This window comes from Pelophylax lessonae (genome assembly GCF_965119305.1).
Source record: "Pelophylax lessonae genome assembly, chromosome: 12".
In the NCBI taxonomy this organism is placed as follows: Eukaryota; Metazoa; Chordata; class Amphibia; order Anura; family Ranidae; genus Pelophylax; species Pelophylax lessonae.
This window is the reverse complement of record NC_138779.1, coordinates 33,156,509-33,173,956: the sequence shown is the minus strand read 5'-3', so window position 1 is coordinate 33,173,956 and position 17,448 is coordinate 33,156,509. Positions and strand designations below refer to the sequence as shown.

Here is a 17,448-nt window from a genome sequence, read left to right as displayed (position 1 = left end):
AAAGGACCCCCTTACATTGGTGGTCAGTGGGTGAAGGGTACCTATATTGTTGGCTGATAGTGAAAGACCCTCTTACATTGGTTGGAGCTGGAGCTGGAGTTGGAGTTGGAGAACAGCCCCCCTTAAGTTTTTCGCTGGTGGTGTAGGACCCTCTTACATTAATAGTCACTGGGAGAAGGGTTCCCTTATATTGTTCGCTGGTAGTGAAGGACCCCCTTATGTTGGTCGTCAGTGGGAGAAGGGCCCCTTATATTGTTGGCTGGTAGTGAAGGACCCCCCTTATATTGATGGTTAGTGGTAATGGGCCACCTTACCTCGGTGCTGAAGAGCCTTCTAACATTGGTGGTAAGTGGGTGAAGGGCCCCCTTACATTTGTGGTCAGTAGTGAAGGGCCCTCTAACATTGGAGGTAAGTGGTGAAGGGCCCCCTAACATTGGTAGTCAGTGGGTATAGGGTCCCTTATGTAGCCCTGCCCCCGAGGGAGTGGCATGGGTATCCTCTTCACTTCTTGTGCTCTGAGCCTGCTCCAACCCATCTGACATCATTAATTCTGTCATTGTGAATAATTGAGACCACAAGTATTGCAGTGAACAATCAATTTACTGCTTTTGACTTTTTATGTAAAACAAGAATATGCAAACAGAATCAGAGGAGGCATGGGTTCAACTCCCACCACTGCCAAACCTTTACTTATAGTGTTCGTTGGTAGCGAAGGATCAGTGTGCAGTGGGAGAAGGGCCCCCCTACATTGGTGGTCAGTAGTGAAGGGATCCCTTACATTAGATGTCAGTGGTTAACAGATACCTTACAGTGGTGGCTGTAGAGGGTAGTGTGGCCGAGCGGTCTAAGGCGCTGGATTAAGGCTCCAGTCTCTCCGGAGGCGTGGGTTCAAATCCCACCACTGCCAAACCTTTACTTATAATGTTCACTGGTAGCTAAGGATCAGTGGGCAGTGAGAGAAGCCCCCCCCCCCCTACATTGGTGATCAGTGCTGATGGGATTCTTTACCTTAGTGGTGCATAGAAGAACAGGCCCCCTTTTATTGTTCGCTGCTAGTGAAGGACCTCCTAACGTTGGTGGTCAGTAGGAGAAGGGCCCCCTTATATTGTTGGCTGGTAGTAAATGACCCCCTTATATTGATGGTTGGTGGTGAAGGGCCACCTTAACTCAGTGGTGAAGGGCCCCCTAACATTGGTGATCAGTGGTGAAGTGCCCCTTACATTGCTGGTCAGTAGTGAAGGGATCCCTTACATTAGATGTCAGTGGTCAACGGATCCCTTACATTAGTAGTTCGTGGGAGAACGGCCCCCCCTTATATTGTTCACTGGTAGTGAAGGACCCTCTTACATTGGTGGCAGTTGGAGCTGAAGTTGGAGCTGAAGATGGAGCTGAAGATGGAGCTGAAGCAGGAGCAGGAGCTGGAGCAGGAGCAGGAGCAGGAGCATCTGGTAGTGTGGCCGAGCGGTCTAAGGCGCTGGATTTAGGCTCCAGTCTCTCTGGAGGCGTGGGTTCAAATCCCACCACTGCCAAACCTTTACTTCCAGTGTTCATTTGTAGTGAAGGGTAAGTTGGAGGAAGGGCCTCCTTACATTGGTGGTCCGTAGAAGAACAGACCCCCTTTTATTGTTAGCTGGTAGTGAAGGACCCCCTTACGTTGGTGGTCAGTGGGAGAAGGGCCCCCTTACATTTGTGGTCAGTAGTAAAGGACCCCCTTATGGGCCACCTTACCTCGGTGCTGAAGAGCCTTCTAACATTGGTGGTAAGTGGGTGAAGGGCCCCCTTACATTTGTGGTCAGTAGTGAAGGGCCCTCTAACATTGGAGGTAAGTGGTGAAGGGCCCCCTAACATTGGTAGTCAGTGGGTATAGGGTCCCTTATGTAGCCCTGCCCCCGAGGGAGTGGCATGGGTATCCTCTTCACTTCTTGTGCTCTGAGCCTGCTCCAACCCATCTGACATCATTAATTCTGTCATTGTGAATAATTGAGACCACAAGTATTGCAGTGAACAATCAATTTACTGCTTTTGACTTTTTATGTAAAACAAGAATATGCAAACAGAATCAGAGGAGGCATGGGTTCAACTCCCACCACTGCCAAACCTTTACTTATAGTGTTCGTTGGTAGCGAAGGATCAGTGTGCAGTGGGAGAAGGGCCCCCCTACATTGGTGGTCAGTAGTGAAGGGATCCCTTACATTAGATGTCAGTGGTTAACAGATACCTTACAGTGGTGGCTGTAGAGGGTAGTGTGGCCGAGCGGTCTAAGGCGCTGGATTAAGGCTCCAGTCTCTCCGGAGGCGTGGGTTCAAATCCCACCACTGCCAAACCTTTAGTTATAATGTTCACTGGTAGCTAAGGATCAGTGGGCAGTGAGAGAAGCCCCCCCCCCCTACATTGGTGATCAGTGCTGATGGGATTCTTTACCTTAGTGGTGCATAGAAGAACAGGCCCCCTTTTATTGTTCGCTGCTAGTGAAGGACCTCCTAACGTTGGTGGTCAGTAGGAGAAGGGCCCCCTTATATTGTTGGCTGGTAGTAAATGACCCCCTTATATTGATGGTTGGTGGTGAAGGGCCACCTTAACTCAGTGGTGAAGGGCCCCCTAACATTGGTGATCAGTGGTGAAGTGCCCCTTACATTGGTGGTCAGTAGTGAAGGGATCCCTTACATTAGATGTCAGTGGTCAACGGATCCCTTACATTAGTAGTTCGTGGGAGAACGGCCCCCCCTTATATTGTTCGCTGGTAGTGAAGGACCCTCTTACATTGGTGGCAGTTGGAGCTGGAGCTGGAGTTGGAGCTGAAGATGGAGCTGGAGCAGGAGCAGGAGCAGGAGCATCTGGTAGTGTGGCCGAGCGGTCTAAGGCGCTGGATTTAGGCTCCAGTCTCTCTGGAGGCGTGGGTTCAAATCCCACCACTGCCAAACCTTTACTTCCAGTGTTCGCTTGTAGTGAAGGGTAAGTTGGAGGAAGGGCCTCCTTACATTGGTGGTCCGTAGAAGAACAGACCCCCTTTTATTGTTAGCTGGTAGTGAAGGACCCCCTTACGTTGGTGGTCAGTGGGAGAAGGGCCCCCTTACATTTGTGGTCAGTAGTAAAGGACCCCCTTACATTGGTGGTCAGTGGGTGAAGGGTACCTATATTGTTGGCTGATAGTGAAAGACCCTCTTACATTGGTTGGAGCTGGAGCTGGAGTTGGAGTTGGAGAACAGCCCCCCTTAAGTTTTTCGCTGGTGGTGTAGGACCCTCTTACATTAATAGTCACTGGGAGAAGGGTTCCCTTATATTGTTCGCTGGTAGTGAAGGACCCCCTTATGTTGGTCGTCAGTGGGAGAAGGGCCCCTTATATTGTTGGCTGGTAGTGAAGGACCCCCCTTATATTGATGGTTAGTGGTAATGGGCCACCTTACCTCGGTGCTGAAGAGCCTTCTAACATTGGTGGTAAGTGGGTGAAGGGCCCCCTTACATTTGTGGTCAGTAGTGAAGGGCCCTCTAACATTGGAGGTAAGTGGTGAAGGGCCCCCTAACATTGGTAGTCAGTGGGTGTAGGGTCCCTTATGTAGCCCTGCCCCCGAGGGAGTGGCATGGGTATCCTCTTCACTTCTTGTGCTCTGAGCCTGCTCCAACCCATCTGACACCATTAATTCTGTCATTGTGAATAATTGAGACCACAAGTATTGCAGTGAACAATCAATTTACTGCTTTTGACTTTTTATGTAAAACAAGAATATGCAAACAGAATCAGAGGAGGCATGGGTTCAACTCCCACCACTGCCAAACCTTTACTTATAGTGTTCGTTGGTAGCGAAGGATCAGTGTGCAGTAGGAGAAGGGCCCCCCTACATTGGTGGTCAGTCGTGAAGGGATCCCTTACATTAGATGTCAGTGGTTAACAGATACCTTACAGTGGTGGCTGTAGAGGATAGTGTGGCCGAGCGATCTAAGGCGCTGGATTAAGGCTTCAGTCTCTCTGGAGGCGTGGGTTCAAATCCCACCACTGCCAAACCATTACTTATAATGTTCACTGGTAGCTAAGGATCAGTGGGCAGTGAGAGAACCCCCCCCCCCTACATTGGTGATCAGTGCTGATGGGATTCTTTACCTTAGTGGTGCATAGAAGAACAGGCCCCCTTTTATTGTTCGCTGCTAGTGAAGGACCCCCTAACGTTGGTGGTCAGTAGGAGAAGGGCCCCCTTATATTGTTGGCTGGTAGTAAATGACCCCCTTATATTGATGGTTGGTGGTGAAGGGCCACTTTAACTCAGTGGTGAAGGCCCCCTAACATTGGTGATCAGTGGTGAAGTGCCCCTTACATTGGTGGTCACTAGTGAAGGGATCCCTTACATTAGATGTCAGTGGTCAACGGATCCCTTACATTAGTAGTTTGTGGGAGAACGGCCCCCCTTATATTTCGCTGGTAGTGAAGGACCCCCTTATGTTGGTGGTCAGTGGGAGAAGGGCCCCTTATATTGTTGACTGGTAGTGAAGGACAACCCTTATATTGATGGTTAGTGGTAATGGGCCACCTTACCTCGGTGCTGAAGAGCCTTCTAACATTGGTGGTAAGTGGGTGAAGGGCCCCCTTACATTTGTGGTCAGTAGTGAAGGGCCCTCTAACATTGGAGGTAAGTGGTGAAGGGCCCCCTAACATTGGTAGTCAGTGGGTGTAGGGTCCCTTATGTAGCCCTGCCCCCGAGGGAGTGGCATGGGTATCCTCTTCACTTCTTGTGCTCTGAGCCTGCTCCAACCCATCTGACACCATTAATTCTGTCATTGTGAATAATTGAGACCACAAGTATTGCAGTGAACAATCAATTTACTGCTTTTGACTTTTTATGTAAAACAAGAATATGCAAACAGAATCAGAGGAGGTGTGGGTTCAACTCCCACCACTGCCAAACCTTTACTCATAGTGTTCGTTGGTAGCGAAGGATCAGTGTGCAGTGGGAGAAGGGCCCCCCTACATTGGTGGTCAGTAGTGAAGGGATCCCTTACATTAGATGTCAGTGGTTAACAGATACCTTACAGTGGTGGCTGTAGAAGGTAGTGTGGCCGAGCGGTCTAAGGCGCTGGATTAAGGCTCCAGTCTCTCCGGAGGCGTGGGTTCAAATCCCACCACTGCCAAACCTTTACTTATAATGTTCACTGGTAGCTAAGGATCAGTGGGAGAAGCCCCCCCCCCCCTACATTGGTGATCAGTGCTGATGGAAATCTTTACCTTAGTGGTGCATAGAAGAACAGGCCCCCTTTTATTGTTCGCAGCTAGTGAAGGACCCCCTAACGTTGGTGGTCAGTAGGAGAAGGGCCCCCTTATATTGTTGGCTGGTAGTAAATGACCCCCTTATATTGATGGTTGGTGGTGAAGGGCCACCTTAACTCAGTGGTGAAGGGCCCCCTAACATTGGTGATCAGTGGTGAAGTGCCCCTTACATTGGTGGTCAGTAGTGAAGGGATCCCTTACATTAGATGTCAGTGGTCAACGGATCCCTTACATTAGTAGTTCGTGGGAGAACGGCCCCCCCTTATATTGTTCGCTGGTAGTGAAGGACCCTCTTACATTGGTGGCAGTTGGAGCTGAAGATGGAGCTGAAGATGGAGCTGAAGCAGGAGCAGGAGCTGGAGCAGGAGCAGGAGCATCTGGTAGTGTGGCCGAGCGGTCTAAGGCGCTGGATTTAGGCTCCAGTCTCTCTGGAGGCGTGGGTTCAAATCCCACCACTGCCAAACCTTTACTTCCAGTGTTCATTTGTAGTGAAGGGTAAGTTGGAGGAAGGGCCTCCTTACATTGGTGGTCCGTAGAAGAACAGACCCCCTTTTATTGTTAGCTGGTAGTGAAGGACCCCCTTACGTTGGTGGTCAGTGGGAGAAGGGCCCCCTTACATTTGTGGTCAGTAGTAAAGGACCCCCTTACATTGGTGGTCAGTGGGTGAAGGGTACCTATATTGTTGGCTGATAGTGAAAGACCCTCTTACATTGGTTGGAGCTGGAGCTGGAGTTGGAGTTGGAGAACAGCCCCCCTTAAGTTTTTCGCTGGTGGTGTAGGACCCTCTTACATTAATAGTCACTGGGAGAAGGGTTCCCTTATATTGTTCGCTGGTAGTGAAGGACCCCCTTATGTTGGTCGTCAGTGGGAGAAGGGCCCCTTATATTGTTGGCTGGTAGTGAAGGACCCCCCTTATATTGATGGTTAGTGGTAATGGGCCACCTTACCTCGGTGCTGAAGAGCCTTCTAACATTGGTGGTAAGTGGGTGAAGGGCCCCCTTACATTTGTGGTCAGTAGTGAAGGGCCCTCTAACATTGGAGGTAAGTGGTGAAGGGCCCCCTAACATTGGTAGTCAGTGGGTATAGGGTCCCTTATGTAGCCCTGCCCCCGAGGGAGTGGCATGGGTATCCTCTTCACTTCTTGTGCTCTGAGCCTGCTCCAACCCATCTGACATCATTAATTCTGTCATTGTGAATAATTGAGACCACAAGTATTGCAGTGAACAATCAATTTACTGCTTTTGACTTTTTATGTAAAACAAGAATATGCAAACAGAATCAGAGGAGGCATGGGTTCAACTCCCACCACTGCCAAACCTTTACTTATAGTGTTCGTTGGTAGCGAAGGATCAGTGTGCAGTAGGAGAAGGGCCCCCCTACATTGGTGGTCAGTCGTGAAGGGATCCCTTACATTAGATGTCAGTGGTTAACAGATACCTTACAGTGGTGGCTGTAGAGGATAGTGTGGCCGAGCGATCTAAGGCGCTGGATTAAGGCTTCAGTCTCTCTGGAGGCGTGGGTTCAAATCCCACCACTGCCAAACCATTACTTATAATGTTCACTGGTAGCTAAGGATCAGTGGGCAGTGAGAGAACCCCCCCCCCCCTACATTGGTGATCAGTGCTGATGGGATTCTTTACCTTAGTGGTGCATAGAAGAACAGGCCCCCTTTTATTGTTCGCTGCTAGTGAAGGACCCCCTAACGTTGGTGGTCAGTAGGAGAAGGGCCCCCTTATATTGTTGGCTGGTAGTAAATGACCCCCTTATATTGATGGTTGGTGGTGAAGGGCCACTTTAACTCAGTGGTGAAGGCCCCCTAACATTGGTGATCAGTGGTGAAGTGCCCCTTACATTGGTGGTCACTAGTGAAGGGATCCCTTACATTAGATGTCAGTGGTCAACGGATCCCTTACATTAGTAGTTTGTGGGAGAACGGCCCCCCTTATATTTCGCTGGTAGTGAAGGACCCCCTTATGTTGGTGGTCAGTGGGAGAAGGGCCCCTTATATTGTTGACTGGTAGTGAAGGACAACCCTTATATTGATGGTTAGTGGTAATGGGCCACCTTACCTCGGTGCTGAAGAGCCTTCTAACATTGGTGGTAAGTGGGTGAAGGGCCCCCTTACATTTGTGGTCAGTAGTGAAGGGCCCTCTAACATTGGAGGTAAGTGGTGAAGGGCCCCCTAACATTGGTAGTCAGTGGGTGTAGGGTCCCTTATGTAGCCCTGCCCCCGAGGGAGTGGCATGGGTATCCTCTTCACTTCTTGTGCTCTGAGCCTGCTCCAACCCATCTGACACCATTAATTCTGTCATTGTGAATAATTGAGACCACAAGTATTGCAGTGAACAATCAATTTACTGCTTTTGACTTTTTATGTAAAACAAGAATATGCAAACAGAATCAGAGGAGGTGTGGGTTCAACTCCCACCACTGCCAAACCTTTACTCATAGTGTTCGTTGGTAGCGAAGGATCAGTGTGCAGTGGGAGAAGGGCCCCCCTACATTGGTGGTCAGTAGTGAAGGGATCCCTTACATTAGATGTCAGTGGTTAACAGATACCTTACAGTGGTGGCTGTAGAAGGTAGTGTGGCCGAGCGGTCTAAGGCGCTGGATTAAGGCTCCAGTCTCTCCGGAGGCGTGGGTTCAAATCCCACCACTGCCAAACCTTTACTTATAATGTTCACTGGTAGCTAAGGATCAGTGGGAGAAGCCCCCCCCCCCCTACATTGGTGATCAGTGCTGATGGAAATCTTTACCTTAGTGGTGCATAGAAGAACAGGCCCCCTTTTATTGTTCGCAGCTAGTGAAGGACCCCCTAACGTTGGTGGTCAGTAGGAGAAGGGCCCCCTTATATTGTTGGCTGGTAGTAAATGACCCCCTTATATTGATGGTTGGTGGTGAAGGGCCACCTTAACTCAGTGGTGAAGGGCCCCCTAACATTGGTGATCAGTGGTGAAGTGCCCCTTACATTGGTGGTCAGTAGTGAAGGGATCCCTTACATTAGATGTCAGTGGTCAACGGATCCCTTACATTAGTAGTTCGTGGGAGAACGGCCCCCCCTTATATTGTTCGCTGGTAGTGAAGGACCCTCTTACATTGGTGGCAGTTGGAGCTGAAGATGGAGCTGAAGATGGAGCTGAAGCAGGAGCAGGAGCTGGAGCAGGAGCTGGAGCAGGAGCAGGAGCATCTGGTAGTGTGGCCGAGCGGTCTAAGGCGCTGGATTTAGGCTCCAGTCTCTCTGGAGGCGTGGGTTCAAATCCCACCACTGCCAAACCTTTACTTCCAGTGTTCATTTGTAGTGAAGGGTAAGTTGGAGGAAGGGCCTCCTTACATTGGTGGTCCGTAGAAGAACAGACCCCCTTTTATTGTTAGCTGGTAGTGAAGGACCCCCTTACGTTGGTGGTCAGTGGGAGAAGGGCCCCCTTACATTTGTGGTCAGTAGTAAAGGACCCCCTTACATTGGTGGTCAGTGGGTGAAGGGTACCTATATTGTTGGCTGATAGTGAAAGACCCTCTTACATTGGTTGGAGCTGGAGCTGGAGTTGGAGTTGGAGAACAGCCCCCCTTAAGTTTTTCGCTGGTGGTGTAGGACCCTCTTACATTAATAGTCACTGGGAGAAGGGTTCCCTTATATTGTTCGCTGGTAGTGAAGGACCCCCTTATGTTGGTCGTCAGTGGGAGAAGGGCCCCTTATATTGTTGGCTGGTAGTGAAGGACCCCCCTTATATTGATGGTTAGTGGTAATGGGCCACCTTACCTCGGTGCTGAAGAGCCTTCTAACATTGGTGGTAAGTGGGTGAAGGGCCCCCTTACATTTGTGGTCAGTAGTGAAGGGCCCTCTAACATTGGAGGTAAGTGGTGAAGGGCCCCCTAACATTGGTAGTCAGTGGGTATAGGGTCCCTTATGTAGCCCTGCCCCCGAGGGAGTGGCATGGGTATCCTCTTCACTTCTTGTGCTCTGAGCCTGCTCCAACCCATCTGACATCATTAATTCTGTCATTGTGAATAATTGAGACCACAAGTATTGCAGTGAACAATCAATTTACTGCTTTTGACTTTTTATGTAAAACAAGAATATGCAAACAGAATCAGAGGAGGCATGGGTTCAACTCCCACCACTGCCAAACCTTTACTTATAGTGTTCGTTGGTAGCGAAGGATCAGTGTGCAGTAGGAGAAGGGCCCCCCTACATTGGTGGTCAGTCGTGAAGGGATCCCTTACATTAGATGTCAGTGGTTAACAGATACCTTACAGTGGTGGCTGTAGAGGATAGTGTGGCCGAGCGATCTAAGGCGCTGGATTAAGGCTTCAGTCTCTCTGGAGGCGTGGGTTCAAATCCCACCACTGCCAAACCATTACTTATAATGTTCACTGGTAGCTAAGGATCAGTGGGCAGTGAGAGAACCCCCCCCCCCCCCTACATTGGTGATCAGTGCTGATGGGATTCTTTACCTTAGTGGTGCATAGAAGAACAGGCCCCCTTTTATTGTTCGCTGCTAGTGAAGGACCCCCTAACGTTGGTGGTCAGTAGGAGAAGGGCCCCCTTATATTGTTGGCTGGTAGTAAATGACCCCCTTATATTGATGGTTGGTGGTGAAGGGCCACTTTAACTCAGTGGTGAAGGCCCCCTAACATTGGTGATCAGTGGTGAAGTGCCCCTTACATTGGTGGTCACTAGTGAAGGGATCCCTTACATTAGATGTCAGTGGTCAACGGATCCCTTACATTAGTAGTTTGTGGGAGAACGGCCCCCCTTATATTTCGCTGGTAGTGAAGGACCCCCTTAAGGACCCCCTTATGTTGGTGGTCAGTGGGAGAAGGGCCCCTTATATTGTTGACTGGTAGTGAAGGACAACCCTTATATTGATGGTTAGTGGTAATGGGCCACCTTACCTCGGTGCTGAAGAGCCTTCTAACATTGGTGGTAAGTGGGTGAAGGGCCCCCTTACATTTGTGGTCAGTAGTGAAGGGCCCTCTAACATTGGAGGTAAGTGGTGAAGGGCCCCCTAACATTGGTAGTCAGTGGGTGTAGGGTCCCTTATGTAGCCCTGCCCCCGAGGGAGTGGCATGGGTATCCTCTTCACTTCTTGTGCTCTGAGCCTGCTCCAACCCATCTGACACCATTAATTCTGTCATTGTGAATAATTGAGACCACAAGTATTGCAGTGAACAATCAATTTACTGCTTTTGACTTTTTATGTAAAACAAGAATATGCAAACAGAATCAGAGGAGGTGTGGGTTCAACTCCCACCACTGCCAAACCTTTACTCATAGTGTTCGTTGGTAGCGAAGGATCAGTGTGCAGTGGGAGAAGGGCCCCCCTACATTGGTGGTCAGTAGTGAAGGGATCCCTTACATTAGATGTCAGTGGTTAACAGATACCTTACAGTGGTGGCTGTAGAAGGTAGTGTGGCCGAGCGGTCTAAGGCGCTGGATTAAGGCTCCAGTCTCTCCGGAGGCGTGGGTTCAAATCCCACCACTGCCAAACCTTTACTTATAATGTTCACTGGTAGCTAAGGATCAGTGGGAGAAGCCCCCCCCCCCCTACATTGGTGATCAGTGCTGATGGAAATCTTTACCTTAGTGGTGCATAGAAGAACAGGCCCCCTTTTATTGTTCGCAGCTAGTGAAGGACCCCCTAACGTTGGTGGTCAGTAGGAGAAGGGCCCCCTTATATTGTTGGCTGGTAGTAAATGACCCCCTTATATTGATGGTTGGTGGTGAAGGGCCACCTTAACTCAGTGGTGAAGGGCCCCCTAACATTGGTGATCAGTGGTGAAGTGCCCCTTACATTGGTGGTCAGTAGTGAAGGGATCCCTTACATTAGATGTCAGTGGTCAACGGATCCCTTACATTAGTAGTTCGTGGGAGAACGGCCCCCCCTTATATTGTTCGCTGGTAGTGAAGGACCCTCTTACATTGGTGGCAGTTGGAGCTGAAGATGGAGCTGAAGATGGAGCTGAAGCAGGAGCAGGAGCTGGAGCAGGAGCAGGAGCATCTGGTAGTGTGGCCGAGCGGTCTAAGGCGCTGGATTTAGGCTCCAGTCTCTCTGGAGGCGTGGGTTCAAATCCCACCACTGCCAAACCTTTACTTCCAGTGTTCATTTGTAGTGAAGGGTAAGTTGGAGGAAGGGCCTCCTTACATTGGTGGTCCGTAGAAGAACAGACCCCCTTTTATTGTTAGCTGGTAGTGAAGGACCCCCTTACGTTGGTGGTCAGTGGGAGAAGGGCCCCCTTACATTTGTGGTCAGTAGTAAAGGACCCCCTTACATTGGTGGTCAGTGGGTGAAGGGTACCTATATTGTTGGCTGATAGTGAAAGACCCTCTTACATTGGTTGGAGCTGGAGCTGGAGTTGGAGTTGGAGAACAGCCCCCCTTAAGTTTTTCGCTGGTGGTGTAGGACCCTCTTACATTAATAGTCACTGGGAGAAGGGTTCCCTTATATTGTTCGCTGGTAGTGAAGGACCCCCTTATGTTGGTCGTCAGTGGGAGAAGGGCCCCTTATATTGTTGGCTGGTAGTGAAGGACCCCCCTTATATTGATGGTTAGTGGTAATGGGCCACCTTACCTCGGTGCTGAAGAGCCTTCTAACATTGGTGGTAAGTGGGTGAAGGGCCCCCTTACATTTGTGGTCAGTAGTGAAGGGCCCTCTAACATTGGAGGTAAGTGGTGAAGGGCCCCCTAACATTGGTAGTCAGTGGGTATAGGGTCCCTTATGTAGCCCTGCCCCCGAGGGAGTGGCATGGGTATCCTCTTCACTTCTTGTGCTCTGAGCCTGCTCCAACCCATCTGACATCATTAATTCTGTCATTGTGAATAATTGAGACCACAAGTATTGCAGTGAACAATCAATTTACTGCTTTTGACTTTTTATGTAAAACAAGAATATGCAAACAGAATCAGAGGAGGCATGGGTTCAACTCCCACCACTGCCAAACCTTTACTTATAGTGTTCGTTGGTAGCGAAGGATCAGTGTGCAGTAGGAGAAGGGCCCCCCTACATTGGTGGTCAGTCGTGAAGGGATCCCTTACATTAGATGTCAGTGGTTAACAGATACCTTACAGTGGTGGCTGTAGAGGATAGTGTGGCCGAGCGATCTAAGGCGCTGGATTAAGGCTTCAGTCTCTCTGGAGGCGTGGGTTCAAATCCCACCACTGCCAAACCATTACTTATAATGTTCACTGGTAGCTAAGGATCAGTGGGCAGTGAGAGAACCCCCCCCCCCCCCTACATTGGTGATCAGTGCTGATGGGATTCTTTACCTTAGTGGTGCATAGAAGAACAGGCCCCCTTTTATTGTTCGCTGCTAGTGAAGGACCCCCTAACGTTGGTGGTCAGTAGGAGAAGGGCCCCCTTATATTGTTGGCTGGTAGTAAATGACCCCCTTATATTGATGGTTGGTGGTGAAGGGCCACTTTAACTCAGTGGTGAAGGCCCCCTAACATTGGTGATCAGTGGTGAAGTGCCCCTTACATTGGTGGTCACTAGTGAAGGGATCCCTTACATTAGATGTCAGTGGTCAACGGATCCCTTACATTAGTAGTTTGTGGGAGAACGGCCCCCCTTATATTTCGCTGGTAGTGAAGGACCCCCTTATGTTGGTGGTCAGTGGGAGAAGGGCCCCTTATATTGTTGACTGGTAGTGAAGGACAACCCTTATATTGATGGTTAGTGGTAATGGGCCACCTTACCTCGGTGCTGAAGAGCCTTCTAACATTGGTGGTAAGTGGGTGAAGGGCCCCCTTACATTTGTGGTCAGTAGTGAAGGGCCCTCTAACATTGGAGGTAAGTGGTGAAGGGCCCCCTAACATTGGTAGTCAGTGGGTGTAGGGTCCCTTATGTAGCCCTGCCCCCGAGGGAGTGGCATGGGTATCCTCTTCACTTCTTGTGCTCTGAGCCTGCTCCAACCCATCTGACACCATTAATTCTGTCATTGTGAATAATTGAGACCACAAGTATTGCAGTGAACAATCAATTTACTGCTTTTGACTTTTTATGTAAAACAAGAATATGCAAACAGAATCAGAGGAGGTGTGGGTTCAACTCCCACCACTGCCAAACCTTTACTCATAGTGTTCGTTGGTAGCGAAGGATCAGTGTGCAGTGGGAGAAGGGCCCCCCTACATTGGTGGTCAGTAGTGAAGGGATCCCTTACATTAGATGTCAGTGGTTAACAGATACCTTACAGTGGTGGCTGTAGAAGGTAGTGTGGCCGAGCGGTCTAAGGCGCTGGATTAAGGCTCCAGTCTCTCCGGAGGCGTGGGTTCAAATCCCACCACTGCCAAACCTTTACTTATAATGTTCACTGGTAGCTAAGGATCAGTGGGAGAAGCCCCCCCCCCCTACATTGGTGATCAGTGCTGATGGAAATCTTTACCTTAGTGGTGCATAGAAGAACAGGCCCCCTTTTATTGTTCGCAGCTAGTGAAGGACCCCCTAACGTTGGTGGTCAGTAGGAGAAGGGCCCCCTTATATTGTTGGCTGGTAGTAAATGACCCCCTTATATTGATGGTTGGTGGTGAAGGGCCACCTTAACTCAGTGGTGAAGGGCCCCCTAACATTGGTGATCAGTGGTGAAGTGCCCCTTACATTGGTGGTCAGTAGTGAAGGGATCCCTTACATTAGATGTCAGTGGTCAACGGATCCCTTACATTAGTAGTTCGTGGGAGAACGGCCCCCCCTTATATTGTTCGCTGGTAGTGAAGGACCCTCTTACATTGGTGGCAGTTGGAGCTGAAGATGGAGCTGAAGATGGAGCTGAAGCAGGAGCAGGAGCTGGAGCAGGAGCAGGAGCAGGAGCATCTGGTAGTGTGGCCGAGCGGTCTAAGGCGCTGGATTTAGGCTCCAGTCTCTCTGGAGGCGTGGGTTCAAATCCCACCACTGCCAAACCTTTACTTCCAGTGTTCATTTGTAGTGAAGGGTAAGTTGGAGGAAGGGCCTCCTTACATTGGTGGTCCGTAGAAGAACAGACCCCCTTTTATTGTTAGCTGGTAGTGAAGGACCCCCTTACGTTGGTGGTCAGTGGGAGAAGGGCCCCCTTACATTTGTGGTCAGTAGTAAAGGACCCCCTTACATTGGTGGTCAGTGGGTGAAGGGTACCTATATTGTTGGCTGATAGTGAAAGACCCTCTTACATTGGTTGGAGCTGGAGCTGGAGTTGGAGTTGGAGAACAGCCCCCCTTAAGTTTTTCGCTGGTGGTGTAGGACCCTCTTACATTAATAGTCACTGGGAGAAGGGTTCCCTTATATTGTTCGCTGGTAGTGAAGGACCCCCTTATGTTGGTCGTCAGTGGGAGAAGGGCCCCTTATATTGTTGGCTGGTAGTGAAGGACCCCCCTTATATTGATGGTTAGTGGTAATGGGCCACCTTACCTCGGTGCTGAAGAGCCTTCTAACATTGGTGGTAAGTGGGTGAAGGGCCCCCTTACATTTGTGGTCAGTAGTGAAGGGCCCTCTAACATTGGAGGTAAGTGGTGAAGGGCCCCCTAACATTGGTAGTCAGTGGGTATAGGGTCCCTTATGTAGCCCTGCCCCCGAGGGAGTGGCATGGGTATCCTCTTCACTTCTTGTGCTCTGAGCCTGCTCCAACCCATCTGACATCATTAATTCTGTCATTGTGAATAATTGAGACCACAAGTATTGCAGTGAACAATCAATTTACTGCTTTTGACTTTTTATGTAAAACAAGAATATGCAAACAGAATCAGAGGAGGCATGGGTTCAACTCCCACCACTGCCAAACCTTTACTTATAGTGTTCGTTGGTAGCGAAGGATCAGTGTGCAGTGGGAGAAGGGCCCCCCTACATTGGTGGTCAGTAGTGAAGGGATCCCTTACATTAGATGTCAGTGGTTAACAGATACCTTACAGTGGTGGCTGTAGAGGGTAGTGTGGCCGAGCGGTCTAAGGCGCTGGATTAAGGCTCCAGTCTCTCCGGAGGCGTGGGTTCAAATCCCACCACTGCCAAACCTTTAGTTATAATGTTCACTGGTAGCTAAGGATCAGTGGGCAGTGAGAGAAGCCCCCCCCCCCTACATTGGTGATCAGTGCTGATGGGATTCTTTACCTTAGTGGTGCATAGAAGAACAGGCCCCCTTTTATTGTTCGCTGCTAGTGAAGGACCTCCTAACGTTGGTGGTCAGTAGGAGAAGGGCCCCCTTATATTGTTGGCTGGTAGTAAATGACCCCCTTATATTGATGGTTGGTGGTGAAGGGCCACCTTAACTCAGTGGTGAAGGGCCCCCTAACATTGGTGATCAGTGGTGAAGTGCCCCTTACATTGCTGGTCAGTAGTGAAGGGATCCCTTACATTAGATGTCAGTGGTCAACGGATCCCTTACATTAGTAGTTCGTGGGAGAACGGCCCCCCCTTATATTGTTCACTGGTAGTGAAGGACCCTCTTACATTGGTGGCAGTTGGAGCTGAAGTTGGAGCTGAAGTTGGAGCTGAAGATGGAGCTGAAGATGGAGCTGAAGCAGGAGCAGGAGCTGGAGCAGGAGCAGGAGCATCTGGTAGTGTGGCCGAGCGGTCTAAGGCGCTGGATTTAGGCTCCAGTCTCTCTGGAGGCGTGGGTTCAAATCCCACCACTGCCAAACCTTTACTTCCAGTGTTCATTTGTAGTGAAGGGTAAGTTGGAGGAAGGGCCTCCTTACATTGGTGGTCCGTAGAAGAACAGACCCCCTTTTATTGTTAGCTGGTAGTGAAGGACCCCCTTACGTTGGTGGTCAGTGGGAGAAGGGCCCCCTTACATTTGTGGTCAGTAGTAAAGGACCCCCTTATGGGCCACCTTACCTCGGTGCTGAAGAGCCTTCTAACATTGGTGGTAAGTGGGTGAAGGGCCCCCTTACATTTGTGGTCAGTAGTGAAGGGCCCTCTAACATTGGAGGTAAGTGGTGAAGGGCCCCCTAACATTGGTAGTCAGTGGGTATAGGGTCCCTTATGTAGCCCTGCCCCCGAGGGAGTGGCATGGGTATCCTCTTCACTTCTTGTGCTCTGAGCCTGCTCCAACCCATCTGACATCATTAATTCTGTCATTGTGAATAATTGAGACCACAAGTATTGCAGTGAACAATCAATTTACTGCTTTTGACTTTTTATGTAAAACAAGAATATGCAAACAGAATCAGAGGAGGCATGGGTTCAACTCCCACCACTGCCAAACCTTTACTTATAGTGTTCGTTGGTAGCGAAGGATCAGTGTGCAGTGGGAGAAGGGCCCCCCTACATTGGTGGTCAGTAGTGAAGGGATCCCTTACATTAGATGTCAGTGGTTAACAGATACCTTACAGTGGTGGCTGTAGAGGGTAGTGTGGCCGAGCGGTCTAAGGCGCTGGATTAAGGCTCCAGTCTCTCCGGAGGCGTGGGTTCAAATCCCACCACTGCCAAACCTTTAGTTATAATGTTCACTGGTAGCTAAGGATCAGTGGGCAGTGAGAGAAGCCCCCCCCCCCCTACATTGGTGATCAGTGCTGATGGGATTCTTTACCTTAGTGGTGCATAGAAGAACAGGCCCCCTTTTATTGTTCGCTGCTAGTGAAGGACCTCCTAACGTTGGTGGTCAGTAGGAGAAGGGCCCCCTTATATTGTTGGCTGGTAGTAAATGACCCCCTTATATTGATGGTTGGTGGTGAAGGGCCACCTTAACTCAGTGGTGAAGGGCCCCCTAACATTGGTGATCAGTGGTGAAGTGCCCCTTACATTGGTGGTCAGTAGTGAAGGGATCCCTTACATTAGATGTCAGTGGTCAACGGATCCCTTACATTAGTAGTTCGTGGGAGAACGGCCCCCCCTTATATTGTTCGCTGGTAGTGAAGGACCCTCTTACATTGGTGGCAGTTGGAGCTGGAGCTGGAGCTGGAGTTGGAGCTGAAGATGGAGCTGGAGCAGGAGCAGGAGCAGGAGCATCTGGTAGTGTGGCCGAGCGGTCTAAGGCGCTGGATTTAGGCTCCAGTCTCTCTGGAGGCGTGGGTTCAAATCCCACCACTGCCAAACCTTTACTTCCAGTGTTCGCTTGTAGTGAAGGGTAAGTTGGAGGAAGGGCCTCCTTACATTGGTGGTCCGTAGAAGAACAGACCCCCTTTTATTGTTAGCTGGTAGTGAAGGACCCCCTTACGTTGGTGGTCAGTGGGAGAAGGGCCCCCTTACATTTGTGGTCAGTAGTAAAGGACCCCCTTACATTGGTGGTCAGTGGGT

The 17,448-nt window shown here is 50.0% G+C and overlaps 1 protein-coding gene across 1 annotated transcript in view; it reads right to left on the bottom strand.

Annotated features, from left to right (window-relative positions):
- LOC309568835 (uncharacterized protein) overlaps positions 1 to 4,905 on the bottom strand; it is a gene marked incomplete at both ends in the record, with an annotated part of 63,109 nt that extends 58,204 nt beyond the window's left edge. The window contains 3 exons of the mRNA XM_082274620.1: positions 1,348 to 1,440; positions 2,776 to 2,885; positions 4,896 to 4,905. Of these exons, the coding sequence (XP_082130746.1) occupies positions 1,348 to 1,440; positions 2,776 to 2,885; positions 4,896 to 4,905 (213 nt within the window). The remainder of the gene's footprint in view (positions 1 to 1,347; positions 1,441 to 2,775; positions 2,886 to 4,895) is intronic.
- Between the last annotated feature and the right edge of the window lie 12,543 nt (positions 4,906 to 17,448).